Source organism: Eptatretus burgeri, chromosome 3, assembly GCF_056783735.1.
Source record: "Eptatretus burgeri isolate ZD-2024b chromosome 3, Ebu_testis_v1, whole genome shotgun sequence".
NCBI lineage: Eukaryota > Metazoa > Chordata > Myxini > Myxiniformes > Myxinidae > Eptatretus > Eptatretus burgeri.
This window is the reverse complement of record NC_140963.1, coordinates 54,263,303-54,289,698: the sequence shown is the minus strand read 5'-3', so window position 1 is coordinate 54,289,698 and position 26,396 is coordinate 54,263,303. Positions and strand designations below refer to the sequence as shown.

At 43.1% G+C, this 26,396-nt stretch overlaps 2 protein-coding genes across 3 annotated transcripts in view; both read left to right on the top strand.

Moving 5' to 3' along the window:
* Positions 1-1,060: 1,060 nt before the first annotated feature.
* LOC147029924 (uncharacterized) lies at positions 1,061-4,973 on the top strand. 2 transcript variants are annotated; one of them, XR_015056142.1, is made up of 6 exons: positions 1,061-1,802; positions 1,895-1,956; positions 2,427-2,553; positions 3,549-3,730; positions 3,952-4,097; positions 4,865-4,973. XR_015056142.1 is itself a non-coding variant. In XM_085873429.1 (5 exons), exons 1-5 carry the CDS (start codon positions 1,082-1,084, stop codon positions 4,009-4,011), a joined length of 1,152 nt encoding a protein of 383 aa, XP_085729555.1. In that variant the 5' UTR covers positions 1,061-1,081; the 3' UTR covers positions 4,012-4,909. The 2 variants fall into 2 exon arrangements, 1 of the variants encoding a protein (XP_085729555.1); XM_085873429.1 differs by having other exon boundaries at positions 3,952-4,909.
* LOC147029923 (ubiquitin carboxyl-terminal hydrolase 2-like) overlaps positions 4,661-26,396 on the top strand; it is a 22,833-nt gene continuing 1,097 nt past the window's right edge. Inside the window, exons 1-9 of the mRNA XM_085872148.1 lie at positions 4,661-4,681; positions 4,778-5,023; positions 5,702-5,824; positions 14,642-14,772; positions 14,963-15,103; positions 17,625-17,788; positions 18,173-18,307; positions 23,358-23,467; positions 26,261-26,384. Coding sequence (XP_085728274.1) covers positions 4,661-4,681; positions 4,778-5,023; positions 5,702-5,824; positions 14,642-14,772; positions 14,963-15,103; positions 17,625-17,788; positions 18,173-18,288 — 942 coding nt within the window. The 3' untranslated portion in view covers positions 18,289-18,307; positions 23,358-23,467; positions 26,261-26,384. The remainder of the gene's footprint in view (positions 4,682-4,777; positions 5,024-5,701; positions 5,825-14,641; positions 14,773-14,962; positions 15,104-17,624; positions 17,789-18,172; positions 18,308-23,357; positions 23,468-26,260; positions 26,385-26,396) is intronic.

Sequence of the window (26,396 nt, the reverse complement as noted above, 5' to 3'; positions counted from 1 at the left end):
TAATGGGGCAGGTAGGTGTGATGTTAATGGGGCAGGAAGGTGTGGTGTTAATGGGGCAGGTGGGGGTGATGTTAATGGGGCAGGGAGGTGTGATGTTAATGGGGGAGGAAGGTGTGATGTTAATGGGGCAGGGAGGTGTGATGTTAATGGGGCAGGAAGGTGTGATGTTAATGGGGCAGGTGGGGGTGATGTTAATGGGGCAAGGTAGGTGCGATGTTAATGGGGCAGGTGGGGGTGATGTTAATGGGGCAGGTGGGGGTGATGTTAATGGGGCAGGAAGATGTGATGTTAATGGGGGAGGAAGGTGTGATGTTAATGGGGCAGGTGGGGGTGATGTTAATGGGCCAGGAAGGTGTGATGTTAATGGGGCAGGTAGGTGTGATGTTAATGGGGCAGGTAGGTGTGATGTGAATGGGGCAGGTAGGTGTGATGTTAATGGGGCAGGTAGGTGTGATGTTAATGGGGCAGGTACTTCGGTTCGTGAAAGACAACGACGACTACCACCACTTCCACTGCAACTAACAGAACCTATTTTTACAGTTTATTGTCTGTTTGGCCCAGGAAAGATTTTGGCCGAAGTCTTTCACGAACCGGCTGGCAAGATCCAATGTCAGTGATTTCGGTGATCAGTCATCAACCTGAACAAATTACAAATCTGAATGGAAGAAACCATGGGATCTTTTACGTGCTCCAACAATTGTTGACAGACGGGACGCCTAATTTAATGTCCATCTAAGGGACGGACAAACACATCGATGCCTTGCCTGCCTCCGAAAAACGAGGATGGCATTTTCTGAATGGTTTGAGATTTGAGGCCAGGCTCGACGGCTCAGAGACGAGTGTGCATACCTTGAGTCCATCCTGCGAGCCTCAAAATAAATAGATTGCAGTCATAAATTGTTAAGGATAGACAAAGAAAAAGAGAATTTGTTCCATTGCTGGACAATTTGCTAATATCTAGGGATACCGTTGTTTTTGATGATAGGATGTTTGTGCAAGAGTACAAAGAGGAAAACCTCCTTCGTCCTCACCCTCATTGAACTCATCGAAATTGAAAAGAAGTGTAAATTGAACTCATCAAATGTGTTGTTATTCCTCCTCTTGCGATTTCATTCCTTGCAGCTCCAGTGTTGTTGAAAAACCACCACAACCACCACAGAGTGCGAAAAGAAAAAAGAGTTTTTGGCGTCGAAGAAAGACAAAGACCCATGAGAAGGGTGAACGGCATCAGGATGGACTTAAACCTGGCGAATGTCTGACATCATCAGCTGAGGCACAGGCTCCTGCAATGCCGAAAAACAAACGAGTAAAGACAACACCAGCTGCAGATAATCGCAGAACAAAGCCTTCTTCCATATCTGCAGACAAAGAAACAAAGGCTTCGGCATCTGCAGTTACAAACAGAACAAAGCCTCCTTCCCCATCTGTAGCGAAACCAGCATGGAAGTTTTTGTCTGCATTCAAAAGCAGCAAAAAGTCTCCTTCCCCATCTGCAGACAAAAAAGCAAAGGCCTCAACGTCCACAGTTAAAAGCAGCAAAAAGCCTCCTTCCACATCTGCAGACAAACGAGGAAAGACCTCAATGTCTGCAGTTAAGAGCAGCAAAGAGTCCCCTTCCCCATCCACAGACAAACCAGCGAGTGAGGTGTCATCTGCAGTGAAAGGCAATGCAGTGCCTCGTTCCCCATTGACTAACAATTTTACAAAGACATCCTTGTCTGCAATCGAAATGAACACGACGGCTCATTGCCCAGGTGCAGTCAAACCACCAAATACTGCACTAAGCCCATCTTCCATCAGAGGTGAGACCAAACACAATCTACATTTTCCTTTGTACAAGTGTCTGTATCTTTGTAAAACTGAACTCTCCTGAAACAATAACTTTCTGTTCCAGAAATGAATCGTTTTGACTGCAAATCTCCACCAGCTGCCGGAGATTTTCTCGAGGATAAAAAGGTACAGAAATAAAGAAACAAATGAAGGTCATCGACCGACCTGCACGTTTCTTTCCTCCTTCTTTATTCCGACATTTATTTCTCTTCAATGTGTCCATCCTCACCTTTTCAGACATTTTGTTCATCCCCAAAATAGGACATATCATCCAATCTCTGTTAACATCAAATGGTTTACCCTCATGATTGTCCTGTGGAGTGCACCATGTGATCGAGTTGCCAAAGCAATTCACACACAGACAGGAGATTAATCAGGTTGAGTGAACCGTCTATGAGGAACCCAAAGCAATGAAAGGGTGAGACACAGGTACAAGGGAGACAGGTATTAACTGAGATATTGGCTATAGATGAACAGATGAAGGAAGGAAACAGGAAAACAAGTGAAGGAAGCACATTGTCTGTCAATGGATTGTTTCACTCAATGTCGGTTCAACGATCCATTAATTGTTTTCCTCTTCCCAAACCTAACATTAGATCAAAGCGATGAAGACCGATACCCAAGATGGATTCATTGGCCTCGTGAACCTCGGCCTGACTTGCTTTAAGAATTGTGTCCTTCAGTGTTTGGCAAACACTCCTGGTCTACTGGAGTACTTCCACGGTTCGTAACCTGGTCCGATAACGGCTTGTTGTGAAGTTCGTTCTCACAGTTGTATGATTTTAGTGGTTTTTAGATCTACATTGCTGCAAAAGTAATTTAATTCAAAAGTATAAAATTTAGCTCTGCATCAAAGCTACCACATAGTCACAGGATATTTGATGTCCCCAAATTGCTTGGAATTTCCAAATGATTACGTCACAAAATCTCTGCCCTGAATACTCACCAGCCTTTCTCCAAAAATCGAAGATGCTGCTGAAGCAGTGGAGACACCACCAAAGGATATACAAGGTGATTTTACATCACCGTTTGATGTTATTCGGGACAGGGATTCGGAGTTTTCCAGGGTCTCAGCACACCATTGCCACCCCATTTTGAAAGGCACAACGGGATCATTGAAGTGCTGGACCAGTGAATGCTTCGCAAATGTCAGTTGCCTCAATGTACCTTCAAAAATAATTACAAACTCGAAAACACATCGTCCCGTCTGTAGCCCACCAGATGAACAGATTCCAGTCAGATCCCATCTTGACTGAGATCAAACTCAGACCTTACAGCTCATATGCTTATCTGCAAGTACGCTACCTTCGAGCTAAATTTTCAGTCCATCAAACTCGTTAATCCAATGAACACACCCATCTTACATACTCAGGGAGTATAAATTGAGAGATTATTACTTAAATAGTTTCTGAGGAAGTGATGAAATTGAGGATGTGGAGTCACAATCTGGAGTTAAATGTGAGAATAACTTATGGTCATGGTCTGGGAATTAAATAACGATAAATTTACACTTTGGATTACTTCGCTTCGAGAAAGAGTTTTGAGGGTGTCAAGTTGTAGTTTTGATCCTGTGCATTGGGGAGTTGCCCAAGTGAGTCGAACACGAGCAGGCGGCATATTTAGAGACCCAAAGACCTCCAGTGATCACAATATCAATTTGAAAGTTTATTTCACTGCTTTTCCCCTCATACTCATCAAACTCTCAATGTGTTTGACAGGAAAGACATTCTTGAAGGAATTAAACCCCCATAACCCATCTGGGTCAGGTGGAGAGATGACCTTTGCCTTTGCCCAGATTATGTTTGCTCTTTGGAGCAAAAAACAGATCTGCATTGGAATGAGGAGCCTCAAAGTGTACTCTTATAAAGACCATCTCGCAATCAAGCCGGAAAATCTGAAGGTAAGCAAACGTTGAGAGAAAGCCGGAGCATTCTTTCATGGTTCATTCGTTAAACAGGTGCAGGTTTCATGGGACAACATTCCAAGCTTCGTGAATGGGATTTTATAATTATTTATATTGGGTTAAATATGGTCAAGATTCACTCTTGTTTTTACGATTACACATTCAAAGTATGAATGAAAGTTCCATTTTACATGTTCGTCATCACCTGTGATATACAGCAGGTAATACAAGGGAAGGTTCTCACATCACACCAAAGAAAGAAAGTTGTTTTGCTGTGAGACTACTTCGTCATCTTCTTTTTTATTAAACAGCAAATGGCTGCAGGAAGCATGATTTGCTGTGAGTGCAGCTGTGCCTTCTGAAGGTGAGATGGAGAAGGAATTTGTGATTCGTTCAGGATGCTGGCGATAACTTGCCTACTTTTCAGGAAGGGCACTGTAGGATATTTAATCTCCACTAACGAATGATGGCAAATGTGAACGAGACGACTCTTGACCACTTTTAACGATAATTCGCCAAACAGCAAAAAAAAGAAGACAAATTATAAGGACACTCTTCGACGTCATAACGTTGCCAGATTTGAGTGCTCCGCCCACATTATTACATCATAACACATACTTGTCCCAAATTTGATTTAAATCCCTGAACCCAGATTCAAAATATAAAATAATTCTGGCTGCCAAATCATGCATCCAATCAGGTTGAAATGACCAACATTTTTCTCAGGGAAGAAGATTTTTGAAGGCTTTTATATAACAAAATATGTCCGCTGAACCACATGACCAATGCCATCAGATGTATCATGGAAACATTCTGCATGACGATTCACACTTATGATGAAAATTTCAGGTCAATCAGATTAGTGGTTGAAGAGAAAACAGAGAATTAGTATGGACGTCTGGACGGACAGAGAACCCGATAAACATCATGCCTCGATCGGACGACTTCGTCAGTGGAGGCAGAAAAAATAATCTGATTGTACAATCTACATCAGTCATGGTCGTCATGTGTTTGCAGTTCAATTCTTTTTAAATTTCTTGTCAGATATTGAATTCCATTGTGTCATCCGCTGGACTTGTGAAAACTGACTTTTCACCCTTTCTCTTCATCGATCTACCTCCACCTTGCCAGAAGTTGGTGGATAAGTATTTTCGCCAGTTTACAGCCTTTCAGCAGCAAGATGCTCAGGAGTTTTTGGACTGTCTTCTCAACTGCCTTCACGAAGAGCTGAACTGTGTGTGTGATGACATCTCCATCGACCTTCCAGGCGCTGATGGTCATCCCAACAGAGTGAGTTCAATCACATCAAGACCTCCACAGATAGATTTTTGTTACTTTACCGGTTTTGAACATTGAGAACAAAAACTAATAACACCAAAAAGTTGTGAAAAAAATTTTCAAACCCAAAATTGCAAAGTATTCGATAATTTTCAAATGACATTCAGTTCAACATATGTCAAACACAAAAAAAGCCAATTTTTTTCATATACCTCCTCCCACCCCACAAACCCCTTTTATTAACCTTATCTTTGGTGAACCACCTTTTCTTCCTCTTTCCCTGACATTTTCATGTCCAAAATTGAGACAGTCCCTGACAGCAATAATTTAATTAGTACGAGAATTCCAAACATCCATTGGGACCACAATCTGTGCAGAGCATTGGTGCTGTGTAAGCAATCTCCAAGGCTATTGGACGCAATCCTGGATGGGTCGCCACTCCGACACAATATACCAGCATGTTGGCACTCATTTTGCTGATCTCAGAAGGATGACAGGCAGATTCAACCCCACCTGCTATTAATTCAATAGCTGAATTGGATTTGAACTCAGCATCCTCAGATCCCAAGTCCCCACCCTAACCATTAAGCCAACACAAGACAATAATTTGTTTTTAGATTTGTCTTCAAACATCACACACTTTGTCTGCACATTGAAGAGGACATCTAAAACACTAATGCATGTGCTTAGTTGTTCCATCAGGATATCGTGGAGGAGAGTTGGTTAATTCACAAGCAGAAAGAGAACTCCATCATTGATGACATATTCCAGGGCCAGTTGGTATCGAAGATTACCTGCACAGAATGTGGGAAGGTATGCGAGAAACTCCTTTGTCTTTGTCCGTTTCTGCTGTTATATTTTCACAACTTCAATAACAATGATTATATTTCTCTGGACAAAGTTAATTTTAACATTCATACCAAATAACAAATGAGAAAAGGACGTGACTAATCGGAACTGAAAGTACGAAGAGAGAAGAGGTGAATCGAGAATAAAAGAGTGCAGAGAAGTATTTGAGCGAGACACCATGATATCAAAAAGCCACAATGTGGAAGCCTTGGAAGGCATAATGTGATTAGATCGGCCATCGCTGGAGAAAACCAGGAACAAAGAAATGGAGCTCAGCAAAGAGTTTGAATGTTGCACATATGTTACTGAAATATAGAATACAATGGATGGACAATCGATACTCCTCGCACCATCAGGTGCATAAGGCTGCTGAGGTAATTTCATTGGCTGGGGTGCACAACCCTGGATGTGTTTACCACTTTGACGCAGGACACTCCATTGGCTCCCTTTTCGGTGCAAGTTGGTACTCATGTTGCCGACCTCAAAAGAATGACCGGCTGAGTCAACCCGTCAAGTGTTATTCGCCCCCGTTGGACTTAGTCTGAAATGGTGGCTTCTAGATTTGGGTCAATTTTCATGTCCCTACATGTGTGTGTGTCCGCAACCATATCTCGGACATGTATCTCACGATTTTATTCGTACTTGGCAGAAAGACAACACATGATGTTTTGCATAAGCACATGATATTGTAATGTGATGCGATCAAAGATGGAAAGACTGTTGGCCATTTTAGTTGTAAAAACCCGATGTTGAACACGTCCTCAATCATTTCTCGGACATGCATTTACCGATGTTGTTCAAACCTGGCAAGCAGCAAACGAATGACGGCTTGTACATGCACATCATTTTTTTTGAGATAATATTCAAGATGGCCGACTGGCGATTGTTCCGTAAATGTGTCCCCAACCATTTCTCAGACATGCATGGTCCAATTTTGTTAAACTTGGCACAAGCAGAGCACATGATGGCATACACACGTACCTCATTTTATTTTGTGATGTGGTCAAAGATGGCCGACTGATGGACTGGTGGCCATTTTAGTTGAAAAAAACAACCTGGTATCAAACACATCCTCAACCATTTCTCCAACATGCATTTACCGATCTTTTTCAAACTTGGGAAGCAGATAACGAATGGTGGCTTTCATATGCATGTCAATATTTTTTCCGAGATCAGATCCAAGATGACCGACTGGTGGCCATTTTAGTTGTAAATAAATATGGGCTAGCCATTTAATTCCACAAAGTGAAATTACTGAAACAACAGGGATTATCACATGATTTTTGTCATGACAAAATATCTTGTCATGGCTTGAACTCAGGACCTAAAAGTCTTTCGCCAAACCCAACCAACTTTACTTCTTAGCCACCACCAAGCTTGCAGAATAAAATTCCTTTCACCAATTCCCAAACTGTAATTAAGCATGAGCCCTCACTGTGATTTCAGCTTTCATCAAGTTTTTGAGAAAAGCTGACATCGGTGCAGGTGGTCGTCCAGGAGATGATAACGTCATGGATCATGATTGAGCTGAAAAGCTCGAGCCTGAACATCTTCCAGTGGTTTACCATGGAAATAGGTGTGTTCAGTTGACGAGTCTTCCAGAGTGACAAGTTGAAAGTGTGAGATTTGAACGGATTGAAAGGGATATTCTGAGGGTGAGACCAGCATCTGACTCTTTCAAGATCAGAAGAAAGGAGGAGGAGGAGGTGGAGAAGATTGGGACGATACTCTGTGCAGAGCGTTGGTGCTGCTTCAGCAGTCTCCTTGGCTATTGGGCACAATACTGGATGGTCACCACTCCGACACTATACCAGCATGCTGGCACTCATTTTGCTGACCTTGGAAGGATGATAGGTCGAGTTAACCCCACCTTGTATTAATTCAACAGGCGAGCGGGATTTGAACTCAGGACCCTCGGATCTAAAGCCTGCCACACTCACCATGAAGCCAACACCAGGCAGAGAAGAAAGGGAAGTTACGACTATCATCCCATTGGTGTTATTGGAATTGCACAGCAGAATTTAGAGTCACAGTCAGAAAGAGGAAAACAGGATTTTTACCAGAAAATCAGAGGTCATTTAAATATTAGAGGAACAGGACTGAGCCCAAAATTCTGTTTTGGTGCAGTCCATCCACTGGATGATAAAAGGAAGTGTTCGGTTCAAAGTTGTGTGCTGATGGTGTGAGTGAAGAAATTTAGAAAGCCAAGAACGTTGGCCTTGTATTCAACAAGAAAAGGTGTGGCAAGCTTATCATGACATTCTGAGTGTCAAACTTCTGTGATATGTCCAGACACAGGTTTGTTTGAACTCTTGCTTGAGTCAGGGAAACAATGTCCAACGTTTTTAGAAACAGCAGTAAATCCAACGTCAAGTGGTCAGGATGAAATTCAAACTGATGATCACAGACAACATTGCTTGAAAATAGAAAGGACATTACTCACCAGGAATGGGAGTACCCACGAGAGACAGACTTAACAGGATACCACTTGAGCTGTCAAAAAGGAGACAGGTTGGACAGTTTGACCTTCAGGTTTCCCAGCTGATATATTCTGGCTTGTCAAAGATTGGACACATTCTTGTTTTGAGCCTTGCAAAATGACCTCAAGTTGTCTTCTTCCAAGTTTGGTTTTTGAAGTTAAAATTAAATAACAACAAGGACGAATGTGTCCAAGAGACGCGTCAGAAAAGTTTTGTCTTCACCAGAAGAAGAAGAATAATAAGACGAAGAAGAAGAAGAAGAACGCGGAGCTCTCTTCGAGCCAGCGGTCGCAACGCGACGCAGCTAAAAATTTAAAAATAAAAATACAATTTTATTAAAATAAAAGAATTTCCCCATTTTTAGCTCACCTGGAACGGAGTTCCAGGGAGCTTATGGGATGGTGCATCATCCGTCCATCCATCAACACCTACAACTTCTCTGAAACTACACAGATGATTTTGATGAAACTTCACCACAAACTTCATCACCCGATAGGAATCAAAATTTGTTCACGGCATTAAAAAAAATAACTAGTATCCGTTGAAGACAGAGTCTTCGATATCCCCCGCCATAGTAAATGAGGACAAGTAGCAAAAGGCACCAGTTCAATTTATTCTTCATGTGTGTACCAAATTTCATAAAGAAATAGCTTATAGTTTTGCAACTATGATCTGGAAACAAAGGTTAACCTCAATTATTTCTTAATACTCAACTTGTTTCCATGGAAAGTGACAGAAATTTTTTTGGGGGAAATCTCTAAATATCAAAAGGCACCAGTTCACCACTTGCTTGATATGTGTACCAAATTTCGTAAATATATCTTGAGGGGATTTGTAGTTAAGCTCCGGAAACGAAATGTGACAGACGGACGGACGAACGGAACCCATTTCTATATCCCCCGCCAACTTCGTTGGTTGGCTGGGGATAATAACAAAAAAAATTACCCCCGTGTGGGGGTGACGGTCATCTCTATAATACCACAAGTTCTCAATGTTCAGTTCAGGTAACCACGAAACAGTCCAAACTAACCGTTTAGATTGAAATTGTTCACAGAGATACACTTGGATAATACTACTAATGACATAATTAATAAATATGTATTGTTCATTTCGTACCCGGATTAACACATCAGAATCACCAGTAAGTGCAATACGTGGTTTTCCAGGCCGTCCACTCTCTGGGGACATTTCACTTCCGGTTGTAGAAAAAAAACGAAAAAATAGGCTTAGCTCTTGGAGATTATGATAATCTTGTAGATTATTCTTCACTGATTATAATGCAACTTTCAGAATGAAAATTGGTCAAGTATTTAAAGAGATATTGAGGTTTGAAAAATCGTTAGAGCGAGCAAATTCATTAATTATTAATTCCACAGAGTTTTGTGACACTGCACAAAGTAACATGTCAGGTATGAAAAAACATTTGGTATGCCAGATTCATTAATTATTAATTCATTAATTATGTAATGTACTCACTGATATATGAATCAGAAAGCCCGAAGCATGTAGCATAATTTATCACTTATCCCCTCATCCGGGATCCGTGGCCTCGCCCCACAGCCTGCAGCCCTATGTCTGCCGGTGATCATGTTTGATATCGGCACGATCGACAGGAGCCTGCGAATTATCCCTGCTGATGCACTGAATTGATGCAATCGTTCAGCCAGAATATTCGTTGTCAAGATGTTGCGTGATTAAATCACCAATACAGTCACTCAAATTTATACCGCCGACATACTTCTTAACAATCACCTTTGCCCCAGAAACCACAGTCAATCTCAACCACGCTGGCCACTTCTCAGACGCCATGACCGGACTACTGCGCAGTTCTACTTCGCAGTTTGGTTAAAGACGACTCGGCATTTTGGCGCGCGCGCACGAAATTATATTTTGAAAATAAATTCCGACGTTTACATTTCGGGTTTTGAAGCTTTTGCACCTTCGGCGGAAAATGTACAAATATAAAAGGCTAAAAATGTGTTTTATATTTATATTTCATTTCTCCTTCCTTCCTTCTTTGTGAATCGCATCGGCGTTTTTGGCCATCTTTCAGATCACGTGACGATGAAACGGGAAGGAAATTCAAAAATCTGTCCGGTTCGATAATGTGGTGTTGCGGGCCTGCGGGGGCAGGGCATGATGTGGGGGAGTGTCGTGGAGGAGTGGTTGAGAGTGATCACGTGCTTGCAAGGGATATAGGAGTGCGCGCCGCCTGAGGCGTTGTAGTGGTTGCTGTAGCCGTTGTGGCCTGGGAGCCTGTAAGGCATGTGGCTTGTAGAGTGCATCGAGTACGTAATAGAGGAGAGTTACAGGCAACGTACGCTCACGCTCTCGCTCGTGCAATAAAGCAGGGTTGAACTGTTCCCCCGCTCGTGTCTGCCTTGGAGCACCACTACCACGACACCACAGTTTGGCGACGAGGCTGTTTGGATCGGCGTGTGCAGGGTAGTTGGGTTCGGATCGGCAGCGAGTAACTCAGCGCACCCTGCGCGGTTCGAGGTCCCGGAGGAGCGCATCACGAAGAGCGCATCGCAGGTTCGCGCGCGCCGCACGCACAGGCTCCGGGGCCAGGTGTCTCACCAGCACGGCCGGCTCAGGCATGGCAGAAGGTCGGGGCACGGCGCACGGACGCGTGCCCGTCTTCATGGGAGATGACTTCGAATTGTTTTCTGAACAGTTGGGCTGCTATTTCCACGGTCACGTTGAGTGGACAACGGCCGCGCTCGGAGTTCGTTTAATTGAGGCTTGGCAAATCTCGGGAATGGTTTCTGCGAGGTCACGGCTAAAGAACAAGGACACGCAGTTCAGCTCGGATGCGGCGTCGGACGTCGCGCAAGCTCTGAGGAATGTCCGGGGTCTCGATGGTCGGTGCGCAGCAGATGATCCGGAGGTCAGAGCGATGTTCCAGGTGCGCACGGCCGCGCGCACGGTCTTCGGCGCGGGTCGTGGCCGAGCGTTGCAATGCAGTCAATCGGACAGCGGTCTGAGCACTCGGGAACGTCTACGGTGTGTGTGCCGAGAGTCATCGGCCATCATAACGGTCATGGATGGCGGTGTACGAAGCGACCCTTGCGTCCCGGGTCGAGACCTACTGCCGGTACGGTGTTCGGTACATGGCGTACACTTTAACGCCCCGGGTCGAGTCTTGCAGCCTGGGTACAGAGATCCCGGCGACCCGGAACGGGAGAGACTGCCGATGTTAAACCTGCCTTCAATTGGTCCGGAGGTGACAAGATCAATGGCAGGGGAGGTTGAGGTGACCGGGGCACTGATGCTGCCCGTGTTGAACCTGGTTCCAATTGGTCCGACGGTGACAGGACCAATGCCAGTGGAGGTTGAGATGACCGGGGCGCTGATGCTGCCCATGTTGGGCCTGGTTTCGGTTGGTCCGACGGTGACAGGACCAATGCCAGTGGAGGTCGAGGTGATCGGGGCACTGATCGGGTGTCGAGTTGAGTCCACTCGTGCTACCCTCGCATCGCACGCGTATGCCGGTGAAGCGCTGCCGGCGGTTGGCGGGGTGCAAGTCTTGGTTGCCCAGCGGGGTCAGCGGGTTGCGCTCCCGCGGTTCGTGGTGCGAGGGGTGGGGCTCGCAGTTCCTGTTTTGGAGTTCGTACCTCCAGGTGCACCTGTGCCTCCCTCGGAGCACGTACCTCCGTGTGGGCCCGGGCCTCCCTCGAGACGCGAGGGTGAGGTTCCGGCGACGGGGGCCGCGACGATGCAACGTGAGCTGCCGTTCATTGCTTCCTGCAACGATGATGTGCGGTTCGGGAGCAACGGGAGCCATGCCAGCCGCGATGAGCTCTCGCGCTTCGGCTGCGCTCATGATGCAATGCGCGCCTGTGTCGTTCAGGCGATTTCAACGGGGAGTTGCAGCGAGCCCGTCGCGTTCAAGAAGTTCGCGGATCGCGACTGTCGACGACAAGCAGGTCATCGCAACGTCGCGACGACAACCGGGAGACGGACACGTGATGTGGTTCATGGGTTGCTGTTCATTGCGTATTTGATTTTCATTGCTCAAGTGATGCAGTTTAACGTGGTTGAAATAAATGCCGACAGTTCAGGTGTGAGAATATGTTTGGCTGGGATCAATCAATGGGATTTTCGTTATAACGGATGTGATGTGAAGGCTTTGGGGGCGATCATGGCAAATAAAGAGGTTTTATTGGCCTCCCGCTGCCACGGGTCACGGGTTGTTACTTTGTCATGTGCGGGGATTTTATCGGAAGAACGCGCTGTACGAAAAAAGGAGTTTGCAATTGCACAGATGATGTTCTTATTGATTTATGACCTGGGTTTGATGTGTGGTTTGTATGGAATTGCTACCGTCTAATTGCCGTGTGGGTCTCAGAGATCGACTCAGAGCCAGGGCTGGTTCGCTGTTCAGCGTTACCCCCACCTCTGGTTTCGGCAAGGTCAGACGTGCCTGGCGACTGGGGCGCAACTCTCTGTTCTCGCCCGAGGCCGTTTGGGCATACGTTGGAATCTCAGCTGATTGTAATGCGTGGGTTGTTATGGGGTTGTTGGTACACACAGCCGACGGCGCTGTTCAGCGTCCCCACCCAAGGTCAGTCGGGTTTGGCATTGGCGCCACGGCTTCCAGACAGCGGGCTTCCGGCCTCGGAATGTTTATCTGCTTCGGGTCTGGCTGGGGGAGATGTGCCGCCTTGTCGGCCGGTTGGCGTTTGATGGTGCCGGGGGAGGTTTGCTCGGGAGGTCGCCACGACCTCGAAGGAGGGCGTGTAGGCACGAGCCGCCTGGCGGTGCTTCTGCTGCGTAGTGATGCTGTGCTTCCCGCCTTGCTTCTTGATATCTGTAACGCGGTCAGGGTTTTTGTGGGTTCGTTATGCAACTCAGTATTCGGAGCCTGTTTTTTTTGGGGGGGGGGGGCTATTATCGTTTTTGTACCTTATCTGCTTTTATATCATGGTATCCTATGCTGATTATGCTTATTATGATGATGGTCATTTAATAATCATGGTTTTAGGAGGGAGGAGTGTGGTGTAGCGGGCCTGCGGGGGCAGGGCATGATGTGGGGGAGCGTCGTGGAGGAGTGGTTGAGAGTGATCACGTGCTTGCAAGGGATATAGGAGTGCGCGCCGCCTGAGTCGTTGTAGTGGTTGCTGCAGCCATTGTGGCCTGGGAGGCTGTAAGGCGTGTGGCTTGTAGAGTGCATCGAGTACGTAATAGAGGGGAGTTACGGGCAACGTACGCTCACGCTCTCACTCGTGCAATAAAGCAGGGTTGAACTGTTCCCCCGCTCGTGTCTGCCTTGGAGCACCACGACCACGACACCACAGATACAAGATAATATTTTTTACTATCATAATCAATAAACAGTTGCCGAATATCTCGTAGAATAGCAGACGAGATAGGTTTTGAAAATGGCCATTTTTATAACTTACGTGACCTCGTCCCTGACCTTGAACCCGGCCAAAAGTTATATCGTTGTGCAACACTCATCGACCTCTACCCACATACGAAGTTTCATCAAGATCGGAAAGAAAAATTGTTGACAGACGTACGGACGGACGGATGTACGGACATTTGCTCCGGCTTTATTAGGTCATCTCTATCAAGAAGACCTAAAAATCAGGCCAGAAGGTGGTCTACAGGGGGTTGTACCCAAAAATAGGTCTTTGCTTTCTTCTCAGAAACTCGACATGCAATGCCGATGAAACGAGACAACAACCTTCATCACCCGTGATGAACCAAAGATTGTTCATGGCATAAGAAAAAATTTGGGGTCTGAGGGGGTCCACAGAAAGACCTGAGGGTTGGATTGGGGGTGGGGATTACTCCCTAAAATAGGTATTTGAAACCATTTTGTTTTTTTCATTTTGCTAATTCCATCCCATGTTGACTTCCTCCTCATTATCATTATCCAACCAGGTGAGTACCCAGGGGTATTGCCCATATTTTTTTTATTTTAGCACCCTTGGAATATCCCTGATTGTGCCAAATTGCCCCCACCCTCCCCCCCAATCTCACACTCCTTCTTTCATTCCCCAATTAAATTACCTCGTTTTGACGGATATATTTGGTGTGGTGTTGATGTGTTGCAGGCATGATGGGCCGAATGGTCTCTTCCTGCTCCAGTTTCCTTATTATTCCTTGATATGGTAGATGGGATTTGAACCAGGGTTTCATACCCCATGAGCCAAGTGTTTACGTTGTGACATCAAAAGGGCAACCCCTCCTTTTTCTTTCTCTTTTCACCCCTGTTGTCTTCTCCTCAATCATCTTTCTCGAAGCCTTTGTTGCATCAGTGATCTCATTTTGTGAATGCGATATATTTCAGGTGTCGATCAACTGCGAACCCTTCAAGTACCTGCAATTGGCAGTGCCATTAGACCCCAACACCAGCACGACCCTATCGGAATGTCTTTTCAAATTCACCGCACCAGAGAAGCTCGATGAAGATGCAATGTGGTAAGGCAGGAAAAGAACAGAACTCTCTAGTCAAATGTTTAATTACCACATGATCATCATTCTCTCTCAGTGTTTCAGTTTGACACAGCATCATAACACGTGAAATATCATGTTTCTGTTTACCTCTTCCCCTTGTTTGATTTTTCGTGAATTCTTCCTTTTGTGAACCTTCACTCCTTCTACCGACCAGGTTTTGCCCACAGTGCAAGATGAATAGAGTGGCGTTTATGCAAGTCTCGATCAGCCATCGACCCGAAGTGCTGATCATTCAGTTTAAACGGTTCCTGCATGATGGAACGAAACTTGAAAATCATGTGGACTTTCCCATAAGGTGAGCACCTCATCTCCAGGGCTGGCAGGATAGCCTACAGGCACATACACTTGCCTCTGAGTTGTCTTGCCTGGGTTCGAATCTGGACCAAGCTATAAATTGTCATCGTGTTGTTTCACAGGCAGAGCGATTTATCAGTGTGTGTGTCGTCCCTCGGACAGATGTTAAACCGGGTGTCCCGTCCCTGGCATTTGTTGGTGGATGTTAAAAATCCCATGGTGTCCTTAGTGAAGAGTAAGTGAGCTATTTCCAGCAGAAGCGGCGTTCGGGGTGTGCAACGCATGCAATTGTATGGGGTCCACGTGGGTGGGGTCTCACTTTGCCCACAAAACATGTCAACTTGTGAGTGGTAATAAACAGTGCAAAGAGAATGCCCCATCAGTCCATCTCAACGAAAGAAAGCAGTGTCACATCATGAATCGATAAAAAAAAATTTTCCCTGATGTTTAATGAAATAGGACGATGACAAAATTGGGGGGTAGGGTTCGTAGTAGTCGTAGAGAAGGCAGGTTAAATGGAATAAAAACGACGTTTAATGTTTACAAATGCAACAATAACCACAATAAAATTTGTGTAATTCTTAATATTACACAAATTCTTAAAAACTAAATATTGAACGGGTGGAATTTGCTAGCAACAGGCAGTGTTTGAGAGAGACTTATTGTGCTTCCCCACAGTGTTCACACGTATTTTGATGATGCAGCAGTGCCGAGTGAGCGATGTGGGAAGGTTTCAGCTTTAATAGGTGGAATGGAGTCATCCCAGGACTGAAAGTATCCACTTCTGCTTCGGCAAGTCAGTAGTGGTCTTTCTGTCTTCTACCGTCTCCTCTCCGGTCTCGCCCCCCCCCCCCGCCCTGCTGTGTCTGCAATTTGTCCCCACCATATTTCCACAGGGAGCTCAACGTCTGCCAGCAACCCCATTCTGGCATTCAAAACAGCTGTTCACCACCACCTCTTCTCTCCCCCCATCCAAAACCACGATCTTTTCTACCCCCGTTCATCCAGCCAAAACCCACCTCCTTCAAATTCCCTGCTTTCCTTCCTGAAAGTCCCCGTAATGTCCATCTTGTATACCACGTGTTCCCCGCCACATCCCTCTCCCTTCCACAGATCTCCTAATGTCTCTGTTCCCCACTGTTTTGTCCTTCCCTCTCCCACCCCTCTTGTCTCATGCCCCCCTTGCTGGGCGTTGTGTGTTAGAACCCATTCGAGCCTCGACAAGGTATACAACAACAACAAAAAATTAATACATGTTCATATTGTTGAGCAAATCCACACGACAATTTACTGTATGATCACAAAACACCCCCTCATGAGTAAATGGGCACATGAGCATGACAGAATGTTGTGGTTTTTAAAATCAGAGCAGCTGTCCCAAGGATGAAACAAAACGATCACAGCGGTGCTGCAAAGCGAAAAATAGCTCAACAGAAGGGGAATAGGGAACAAATCACCCAAAATTAACTTTTTACATCACACAATCGACAGAACCAGAAGAAGGGTTCTCGGTCGACCACATGTGCTGGGGTGTGTTCAGTTACCAATCAGGTTGTTGAGCACTTGCGAAGTGGCTTAAGCACTCAAACAAGCACTCTAATAAAAGGAACGGGAAATAATGAACGGCTGGAGAGGCAAGCTGATTGGTCATGGAACTCTACCATCGATCGGCTTTTTGGTGAGTTTGAGTTTATGGCTGCCGGTGAGATGAGGGGTTACAGTTGTTATAACCACAAAAAATAATGAGAAATATATTTACAGGAGCAGCTTTGGGGGATCCCATTATACTTTTTATGACTGCCAATTATTGCACTATTGTTGTTGTTATTCTTACTCGTGATGTAATTGAGGCTTCTGAAACGGCACTCAGAAAACCCTCTCCCACCATCAATGGGAACGGCACGACATGGTACACATTTCCAAAGATAACTTGCATCGCCCAACTCCTGGTGAGGTGAGGTGAAGTTGTTGCAACCTTTCTTTATGACCCGTCGTCCACTTGGCAAGTTTAATTGGTTGAGATTACAGAGGTAACGAGTGAATAAATCAACGTCAGACAGACGGATGCTAAAATGCACAATTTAATGTGATGACAGATTGACAGGGCTCACGGGGACCTCACTGGGTCATTATTGCGTTTTGCATGGGGCCCCCAAAGTACGAACGCTGACCCTCATTGCAGGCACCCCAAACATGTTACAAATTCCTGTTCTCACATACAGGGGGCACGGCATCAGCGACAGTGCTGCACCCCTGCGAGAACTGATAACACAGAAACATGCCACATCCGAACCACGAATATCTCATCACCAACACTGTGCAATGAGCTATTGGCTTAATTTTGTAACTACTCTCATCACAATACTGTTTTCATTGAAATTCTCTCAACTTACATCGCCTATAATTTCCTTTTGCATAAATATGCATAAATTCTTGTTTCAGGTTTCAATTTTGATTTAATTGACATGCAATAGAAATTAATTCACCCCATCCACTCCCCTCCTTCCCCCAACCTCCCGAAGTGACCTTGACCTCACAGCAAATTGTCTGGATAGTCAACAGAGCAGCACGGACATGACCTATGATCTATATGCTGTTATCAATCATCATGAGTCCTCTCCCTTCAACCATTATACGAGTATGGCGCAGCTACCACAAAGAACCACCACAAAGGGGAACCACACCGGTATGTCAGGAAGGCCAATTGGGTGTATTCATTGATTTGAGTGTGTCCGTTATTCTCATTAAATTTGCTACTCTTCCTCCGTCCCCCAAACCTCACTTCCCATTTGTTCACTGCTCGATTATTTTGCTGTGAACATAAGCTTTCAAACTATCTTTACGAACTCATTCACTCCACCCTCCAACTCCCAACACCACCTCCTTCCAAATTTTTCCAATTTCTCCATCTTGAGAGTGTGCTTCTGTATCAATCTTGTCCATCCCGTGCATCCTCCCCGACCCCTCATTTGCCAAAGTCTCCCTCTACTTTATCCTTCAACCACTGAACACCACTCTATTGCTGAAACGTCGAACTTGCTGAGCCTTAACATGTTTGTGTGTTGGACAGGATGGAGGATGTTTGATGACCACAAAGTGAAGGAGATCAATGAAAATGAAGTTTGCACAAATGAGGCATACGTGCTGTTCTACCAATACTGCCAAACATCTTCTACCCAGCCATAACACAGCAAGGCAGGTACAGGTAAAGGAACCTCTTAGAATATCACTGACACAAAGGTTAAGCTTTTTCTACATTGTCTCAGCCTCATGGTGGATATTGTACAGATATTGCCTTTCGTAGATTATCAATCATAGATAAGAGACAAAACAGCACAGGACGAGGTGTTTGAATCTGGGATCCAAGGCTCGATGAGCCAGATTGAGGTGCTGAACATGAGAATGGCATTTTGTCTGAAAATATGTTTTCAAAGAAATTGAAGCAAAACTTTTCTGGGCTCCTTTTTATCTGGTATATACTTCATGAGAGTCATGAAGTTACTCACATATGATTTACTATTCTCTCCTTTGCCTTCTTAAGTTAAAATCAGGTCCTAATCTTGCACAATCTTCAGCCATTTCTTCAATGGCTTCAAGAACTTTACCCAATTGCTGGTCTCACAAAGACCACCCCTGCAGCCAATGTCCATATCATAGTGTGGTGCAACATCACATCTTGTTCCCTCACGAGGTAGTGGAGGATTCAATCGTTAATGCCGTATTTCTGGACCAGTTTGCATCGAAGATTACTCACATTGCATGTGGGAAGATCGGTGACACTCCTTTATCGTTGTCCATTTCTGCTTCTGTGTTTTCTTTCCTTCAGACACTCCTTATTTTTATCCCAAAAAGGTTTATTTTCATGTTTAAAACAAGTCATTTAACTTGAGTGGGAGCACTCGGTAGAGTGCAAAACCTCCACCGCCAATACTGCTTGGTCACTCAAGTGAACCTGATAACCTATTCATTCAATTTGATGTCAACAGTGCTCACAAAGTTATAGTTTGCAACTTTCCCTTTTACTTTTAACTTTTACATACTCAATTCATTCGTCATAACTAGATTCCTTGAGACAGAAATTGATTTTACGTGGGTATATCCACCTGAAGTTCCAAAATCATCCGCAATTATAATTTTGGCATGTTTTTTGTTGGAAATCACTTAAAACATGTAGAAATGCAAAAAAAAAGAAATCGAAATTTTGTTGAAAAAAAAGTTGCAAATAATTTTTTTTCTCACAATTTTTTTTTTGGGGTGGGGGGGGGGGTTGGAAATCACTTAAAACATGTAGAAATGCAAAAAAAAAAACTCAAAATTTTTTTCAAATTGGCCACCATAGCGGCCATATTGGATTTTGGACCAGTCCAAAATCTAATGGCATGATCCTTGGACCATACCTAACCCCCCCCACCAAGTTTCTTCGAAATCCGTCGAGGAGTTTTTCCGTAATACTGTTCACAAACAAACAAACAAACAAGCAGACACAGACTGGTACTTACAAAATCGTCAACTTGAACACTGACCTTGTCTAATAAAAGCTGTCTCCAGAGAAGGTAGCGACGCAAACCAGAAGTTTCTACGATGATTCTGTGTCAAAACATCAAAAATCGTAACGTCGACCGAAGCAAAAATCTCCATTTCTCCATGCAATTATACCTTAACGTAACTCAACGACGCGTCTGCTCGAGCGCACTGCATCATGGGACGACCCGTGACGCGTCGAGTGAAATATTTTTTATACAATCTTAAAACGTCTCCAAAGCATCCGATTTTTACCAGAATTTCGACAACCGAGTTTTAAGCGCCCGAAGCGATCGCAAAAATCTCCATTTCTCCACGCATTTGTTTAATATTATTTTATCAAAGTCACAAAACCGTAATATTCGGCCATCCACCAACAATCTTTACATAACCCGACAGCTCAGCGAGTCAGACATGCGACGATAACCTTTATTGGGATAAAAAATGATTTTAAACACCCTCTTTATCGAAAACACTGTCAGCGCGCACACGCAAAACCTTAACGTGACTCAACGACGCGTCTACTCGAGCGCACTGCATCATGGGACGACCCGTGACGCGTCGAGTGAAATATTTTTTATACAATCTTAAAACGTCTCCAAAAGATCCGATTTTTACCAGAATTTCGACAACCGAGTTTTAAGCATCGTAAGCGATCGCAAAAACCGAAGACAAAATTAAAATCGAAGTTAAAACGAACTCGTAACGTCGAGCGATGCAAAAATCCTCCATTTCTCCACGTGAATTTACGGAATTCTGTTTGACATCACTGTGACTTTGACCTTTGACCGATTTTGACCAAAATCTAATCAGCGCTAGCCATCACCGTCCTGAATCACGTGGTGTAATTTGACATCGGTAGCTTCTTCCGTTCTCGAGTTATCGTGCCGAAAAACAAACAAACAAGCAAACAAACAAGCAGTCATAGACTGGTACTTACGAAATCGTCAACTTGACCTCTGACCTTGTCTAATAAAAGCTGTCTCTCGAGAAGGTAGCGACGCAAACTAGAAGTTTCTCCGATGATTCTGTACCAAACCATCAAAAATCGAATGTTTTGGATGTTTGACCTCACCGTGACCTTAACCTTTGACCGATTTTGACCAAAATCTAATCAGTGCTAGCCACCACCCTCCTGAATCACGTGGTGTAATTTGACATTGGTAGCTTCTTCCGTTTTCGAGTTATCTGCACCAAACCATCAAAAATCGGATATTTGGCCTCACTGTGACCTTGACCTTTGACCAATTTCGACCAAAATCTAATCAGCACTTGCCATCACCCTCCTGAATCACGTGGTGTAATTTGACATTGGTAGCTTCTTCCGTTCTCGAGTTATCGTGCCTACAAACAAACAAACAAACATATAAACAAACAAACAGAAACGGAAGTCATCAATATACTTACGAAATCTTTAGATTTCTCAAGTAACAAACAAACAAACAAACAAACAAACAAGCAGTCATAGACTGGTACTTACGAAATCGTCAACTTGACCTCTGACCTTGTCGAATAAAACCTGTATCTCGAGAAAGTAGCGACGCAAACCAGAAGTTTCTACGATGATTCTGTATCAAACCATCAAAAATCGTAACGTCGACCGAAGCAAAAATCTCCATTTCTCCACGCAATTATATTAAACCTTAACGTAACTCAACGACGCGTCTGCTCGAGCGCACTGCATCACGTGACGACCCGTGACGGGTCGAGTGAAATATTTTTTATACAATCTTAAAACGTCTCCAAAACATCCGATTTTTACCAGAATTTCGACAACCGAGTTTTACGCGTCCTAAGCGATCACAAAAACCAAAGACAAAATTAAAATCGAAGTTAAAACGAACTCGTAACGTCGAGCGAAGCAAAAATACTCCATTTCTCCACATGAATTTACGGAATAATGTTTGACCTCACTGTGACCTTGACCTTTGACCGATTTTGACCAAAATCTAATCAGCACTAGCCATCACCGTCCTGAATTACGTCGTGTAATTTGACATTGGTAGCTTCTTCCGTTCTCGAGTTATCGTGCCGAAAAACAAACAAACAAACATACAAACAAACAAACAAATAAACCAATGTTACCCACAGGGTGACCCGTATCTTGCCAAAAGGTGACCACGTGTGACTTCTTTAAGGTCACACTGAGGTGAACAGAGCTGCAATCCACCAGGAGCAACTCCTTGAAGAATATCAGCTTACGAGAGATTCCGATGAGAATCGTTTTACAGAGTAACCATGAAAAATATGCTTTTGCCTCATAACGTCACCAAATGACGTCATAATGTCTCAAGCTTGACATATCTAGAAAGCACTCATCGAGGTGTTCAATTTGAGGTACTACACGATATGGTTCCTAAAACTTGAAAATTTGACCTTGGGGTCAAATATGTTTGACCTCAGGCGCTAACCATGAAGGTCAAGGCCAATCGGCACCAAAAATTAATCAGCTGAGCGCCAGACTATGAACTATATTCCCATGAAGTTTGAAGACGATCCTATCAAAATTACTCAAAAAATAAGGGTTTCGTCGACTCCCCTGATTTGCGCCAAAGTGACCTTGACCTTTGACCTTCAAAATTTTATGCACTGAAAGGGACCTCTATATGCCTCTGATATGCGAAGTTACAAAAATTTCCAATGATAACTGTGCTCTGCAGAGTGATTTATACGTGATTACAGACCAAAAAATAAAAAATAATAAAAAAAATAAAAAACATAAAGGTCAAGGCCAATCGCCACCAAAAATTAATCAGCTGAGCGCCAAACCATGAACTATATTCCCATGAAGTTTGAAGACGATCCGATCAAAATTACTCAAAAAATAAGGGTTTCGTCGACTCCCCTGATTTGCGCCAAAGTGACCTTGACCTTCAAAATTTTGTGCACTGAAAGGGACCTCTATAGGCCTCTGATACGCGAAGTTACAAAAATTTCCGATGATAACTGTGCTCTGCAGAATTTTTTATACGTGATTACAGACAAACAAAAAATAAATAAATAAATAAAATAAAAAAACCATACAAGCTGACTAACATATCTTGCAAAACCTCGTTTTGGCAAGATAACAAACAAACAAACAGAAACGGAAGTCATCAATATACTTCAGAAATCTTTAGATTTCGTAAGTAACAAACAGAAAGGGGTGAAAACAGTAACCTCCATCCATCTTCGATGGTGGAGGTTAATAACAATGAACATAAAAATCAAATAGGATCTGAAAGAAAGAAGAGGAGATGAACAAGACAAAGAAAGTTGGACAAGCTGCAAATTTGAAGACCTGGAAGCCCTGATGAGATATATATATATATATATATATATATATATATATATATATATATATATATATATATATATATATATATATATATATATATATATTTGTGTATGCATGTGTGTATATATATATATATATATATATATATATATATATATTTGTGTATGCATGTGTGTATATATATATATATATATATATATATATATATATATATATATATATATATATATATATATATATACACATATATACAGTGCACTTTTTACATTTTTTTAATTTCCCAAAGGCTCATGGAAGAATTTCAGTTGAAAAACGAGAGTAAACTTACTGTACTTTACATGAATTTTTAAGATTATATTTTTCTTTTTTTTAACTTTAAATTTTTTTGAAGATAAATTTTTGAGATCATGTCTGCCATTGGCAGTGCCTACAGACCCCTTTGTCTTTTCACATTCAGGATGCCTTCAAAGATTCACTGCGAGAGAAGCTCGATGAGGATGGAATCTCAGAAGGTATACAGATGAGACAATGAGGATGAAATGTGGTGAGGAACAAAATGGGATACAGGTGAGATAAATGGACACACCTTTGAAGTCAATCGTTTATTTACCACCTGACTATCAATCTGCCTCAAAGTGTTCCAGGTTTTGATCACGGTGCAAGATGCATCGAGTGCCATTTAAACAGGTCTGTATAAGCCATCTACCAGACATGCTGGTCATTTCGTTTAAACGGTCCCTGCACAATGAAACAAAAATGGAAACTCAGGTGGGTTCCAACAAGGTGAGCACCTCCTATCAAACACTGTGTATTGATCTTCTGACAATGTAAAAACAACTGGCATGACCAGTACTGTGATTGCTGTAAAATTATACATTTGTTGAAATACCCTCTATTTACATTGGCTTTTATATCCTTTTAAATAATCTTTCATGAGCTCCTGTTTTAGGATACCCTATTTCTTAAATATAAGGAAAACAAGAATACAAGTCCTCACTGAGGAAACAGCCCCCAATCACACCTTAAAAATAGGATGTTTAGATTTTACACTGAACTAACTGAATAAATAAACATGTAGAGATGGTGGTGGAGATGGTAAAGTGTATATAAATAAACAAATAAACTGGTAATAGGCGTACACAACCATCCTTGACCATGTTGTGGAACGTCAGTCGAGGCCCTCACTTCTTTTTTCTTCCGCCCTCACCTTTTCACCTCCATTTGCTTTTAAATTTGTTTTCTCCACAATCACTTGAGCGAATCGCACAAATCTTTCAAGATTGGAGCGCCTGCCCGTGCATCATTTTTCTTTTGACCAAAGTTACATGATGATTGGATGGAAAATGTGGCCGGAGTTCAAAGAATCGTGTTTTCTGCAGGCAGAGGTTGCAGGGTGTTTCAAAGATCAGGAATAAACTGCCTCTACCTTGCTTCGCTCGGCCTCACCCAAATAATTCAATGCTGGATGTTTGTAGTGGAGATGGTAGTGTATATAAATATACCAGAGTTGGTGTCAAAGCCACCCAATGCTCGCCTGTTTATACATTTGTCGTTTTTAAAAGACGAGTCAAATAATTAATATTTTTATAAAGCATTGCAGTGAAGTATAATTATAAAGTAATATATGTATTTATATATTGTAATCAGTAACAAGAGTGCAAGTGAGCACAATATACGCCCTAACAAGAAGTTATATACAGAATTGTGCTACAACATGGAAAACAGCATCCTGGCTGCCATGGCAACCACTTCAGATGACGAACGTATGTCATGACACACCATCTCCACAGTCTGTACCTATGTACCAAATATGAAACCTGAAAGTTGAAAACTTTGGGAGTTAGAGTGCGGACAGGAACGGACGGACAGACGACCGGTATCACATAATACGCCCCGATATATATATATATATATATATATATATATATATATATATATATATATATATATATATATATATATATATATATATATATATATATATATATATATATATATATATATATATATATATTCGGCATATAAAAAATAGTGTGGTAGATAAAAACATTAGAAAGGAAATAAAAAATAGTGTGGCAGATAAAAACATTAGAAAGGAAATAAAAAATAGTGTGGTAGATAAAAACATTGGAAAGGAAACTAGAGGGGGAGCACTCGGGAGAGTGCAAAACCTCCGCCGCCAATACTGCTGGGTCATTCAAGTGAACCTCATATCCTATTCATTAAATATGATGTCAACAGTGTTGACAGTTATAGTTTTTTTTTCCATTTTGTTTTGGGGGGGGGGGTTGGAAATCACTGAAAACATGGAGAAATGCAAAAAAAAGAAATCTAAATTTTGTTGAAAAAAAAGTTGCAAATTTTTTTTTCTCAACCAACTATTTTTTTTGGGGGGGGGTTGGAAATCACTTAAAACGTAGAAATGCAAAAAAAAAAAAAAATTCTCTAACTTTTTGGGGGGGGGGGACCAAGTCCAAAATCTAATGGCATGATCCTTGGACCATACCTAACCCCCCCACCAAGTTTCGTTGAAATCCGTCGAGGAGTTTTCCCGTAATACAAAAAATTTAACATTTTCTCGCTCACGCTCACGCTCACGCCGGGGGTATCGCAATAGCTCTCTGTTCTTCGAACAGGCGAGCTAAAAATGGAGGGTGGTGTGAGGGTATTAGATTCGCTCATGAACCTTGCTCTTCAGTCCACATAGAGCATCGGTACTGCGGAAGCGGTTTCTTTGGATGGGGTTACAATCCTGAATGGGTCATCAAACCGACACAGGAAGTCACGGCAAGAATTTGTAATTTGTTCATGGAGCCGGCAATCGCTCATCAACTCTTCACAATGGACACCGTGGCATCTTTAACTTCCACCAACAAATCCCAGCAGATGAGACACCCAGTTTAACATCCATCCAAAGAACGGCAGACACATTGATGAATCACCCTGCTTGGAAAACACCGGTATGACAGTTCATTGCTGAGCCAAGATTCAAACCCAGGATAGACACCTCAAAGGCAAGTGTGCATTCCTCTTGACCATCCTATAATGTTGGTATTGGCGATGGTAAAGTGAAAATAAATCAATGTTTCCCGAGAGCATACACAACCCTGTACTTTTCTTTTCCCCCTAAATATTTAAATTGCCAAAATTCTAAATAGGATTCGATCCCAAACTCATTTCATGTCTCATTCCCAGATATGATTGCACACATCATATATGCCAAACATAAAAGAAATGTGTCCTGTCATTTTCGAGTTGAGGCTCCGGACAAACAGAGGGAAAGGACGCAAAATACAAGCCCCAGTCAATCTTTTACCCTCATACTCCCAAAGCCCTCATGTAATGTTCTTAACCTTGCAGCACAGAGAGGACATGACCTACCGTCTGTGTGCTGTTATCAATCACAATGAACTCTCTGTTTGGAACCATGATATGAGCATTGTGCAGCTTCCAAAAAGAAACAACACGAAGAGGCACTGCATGGGTATGTCAGGAT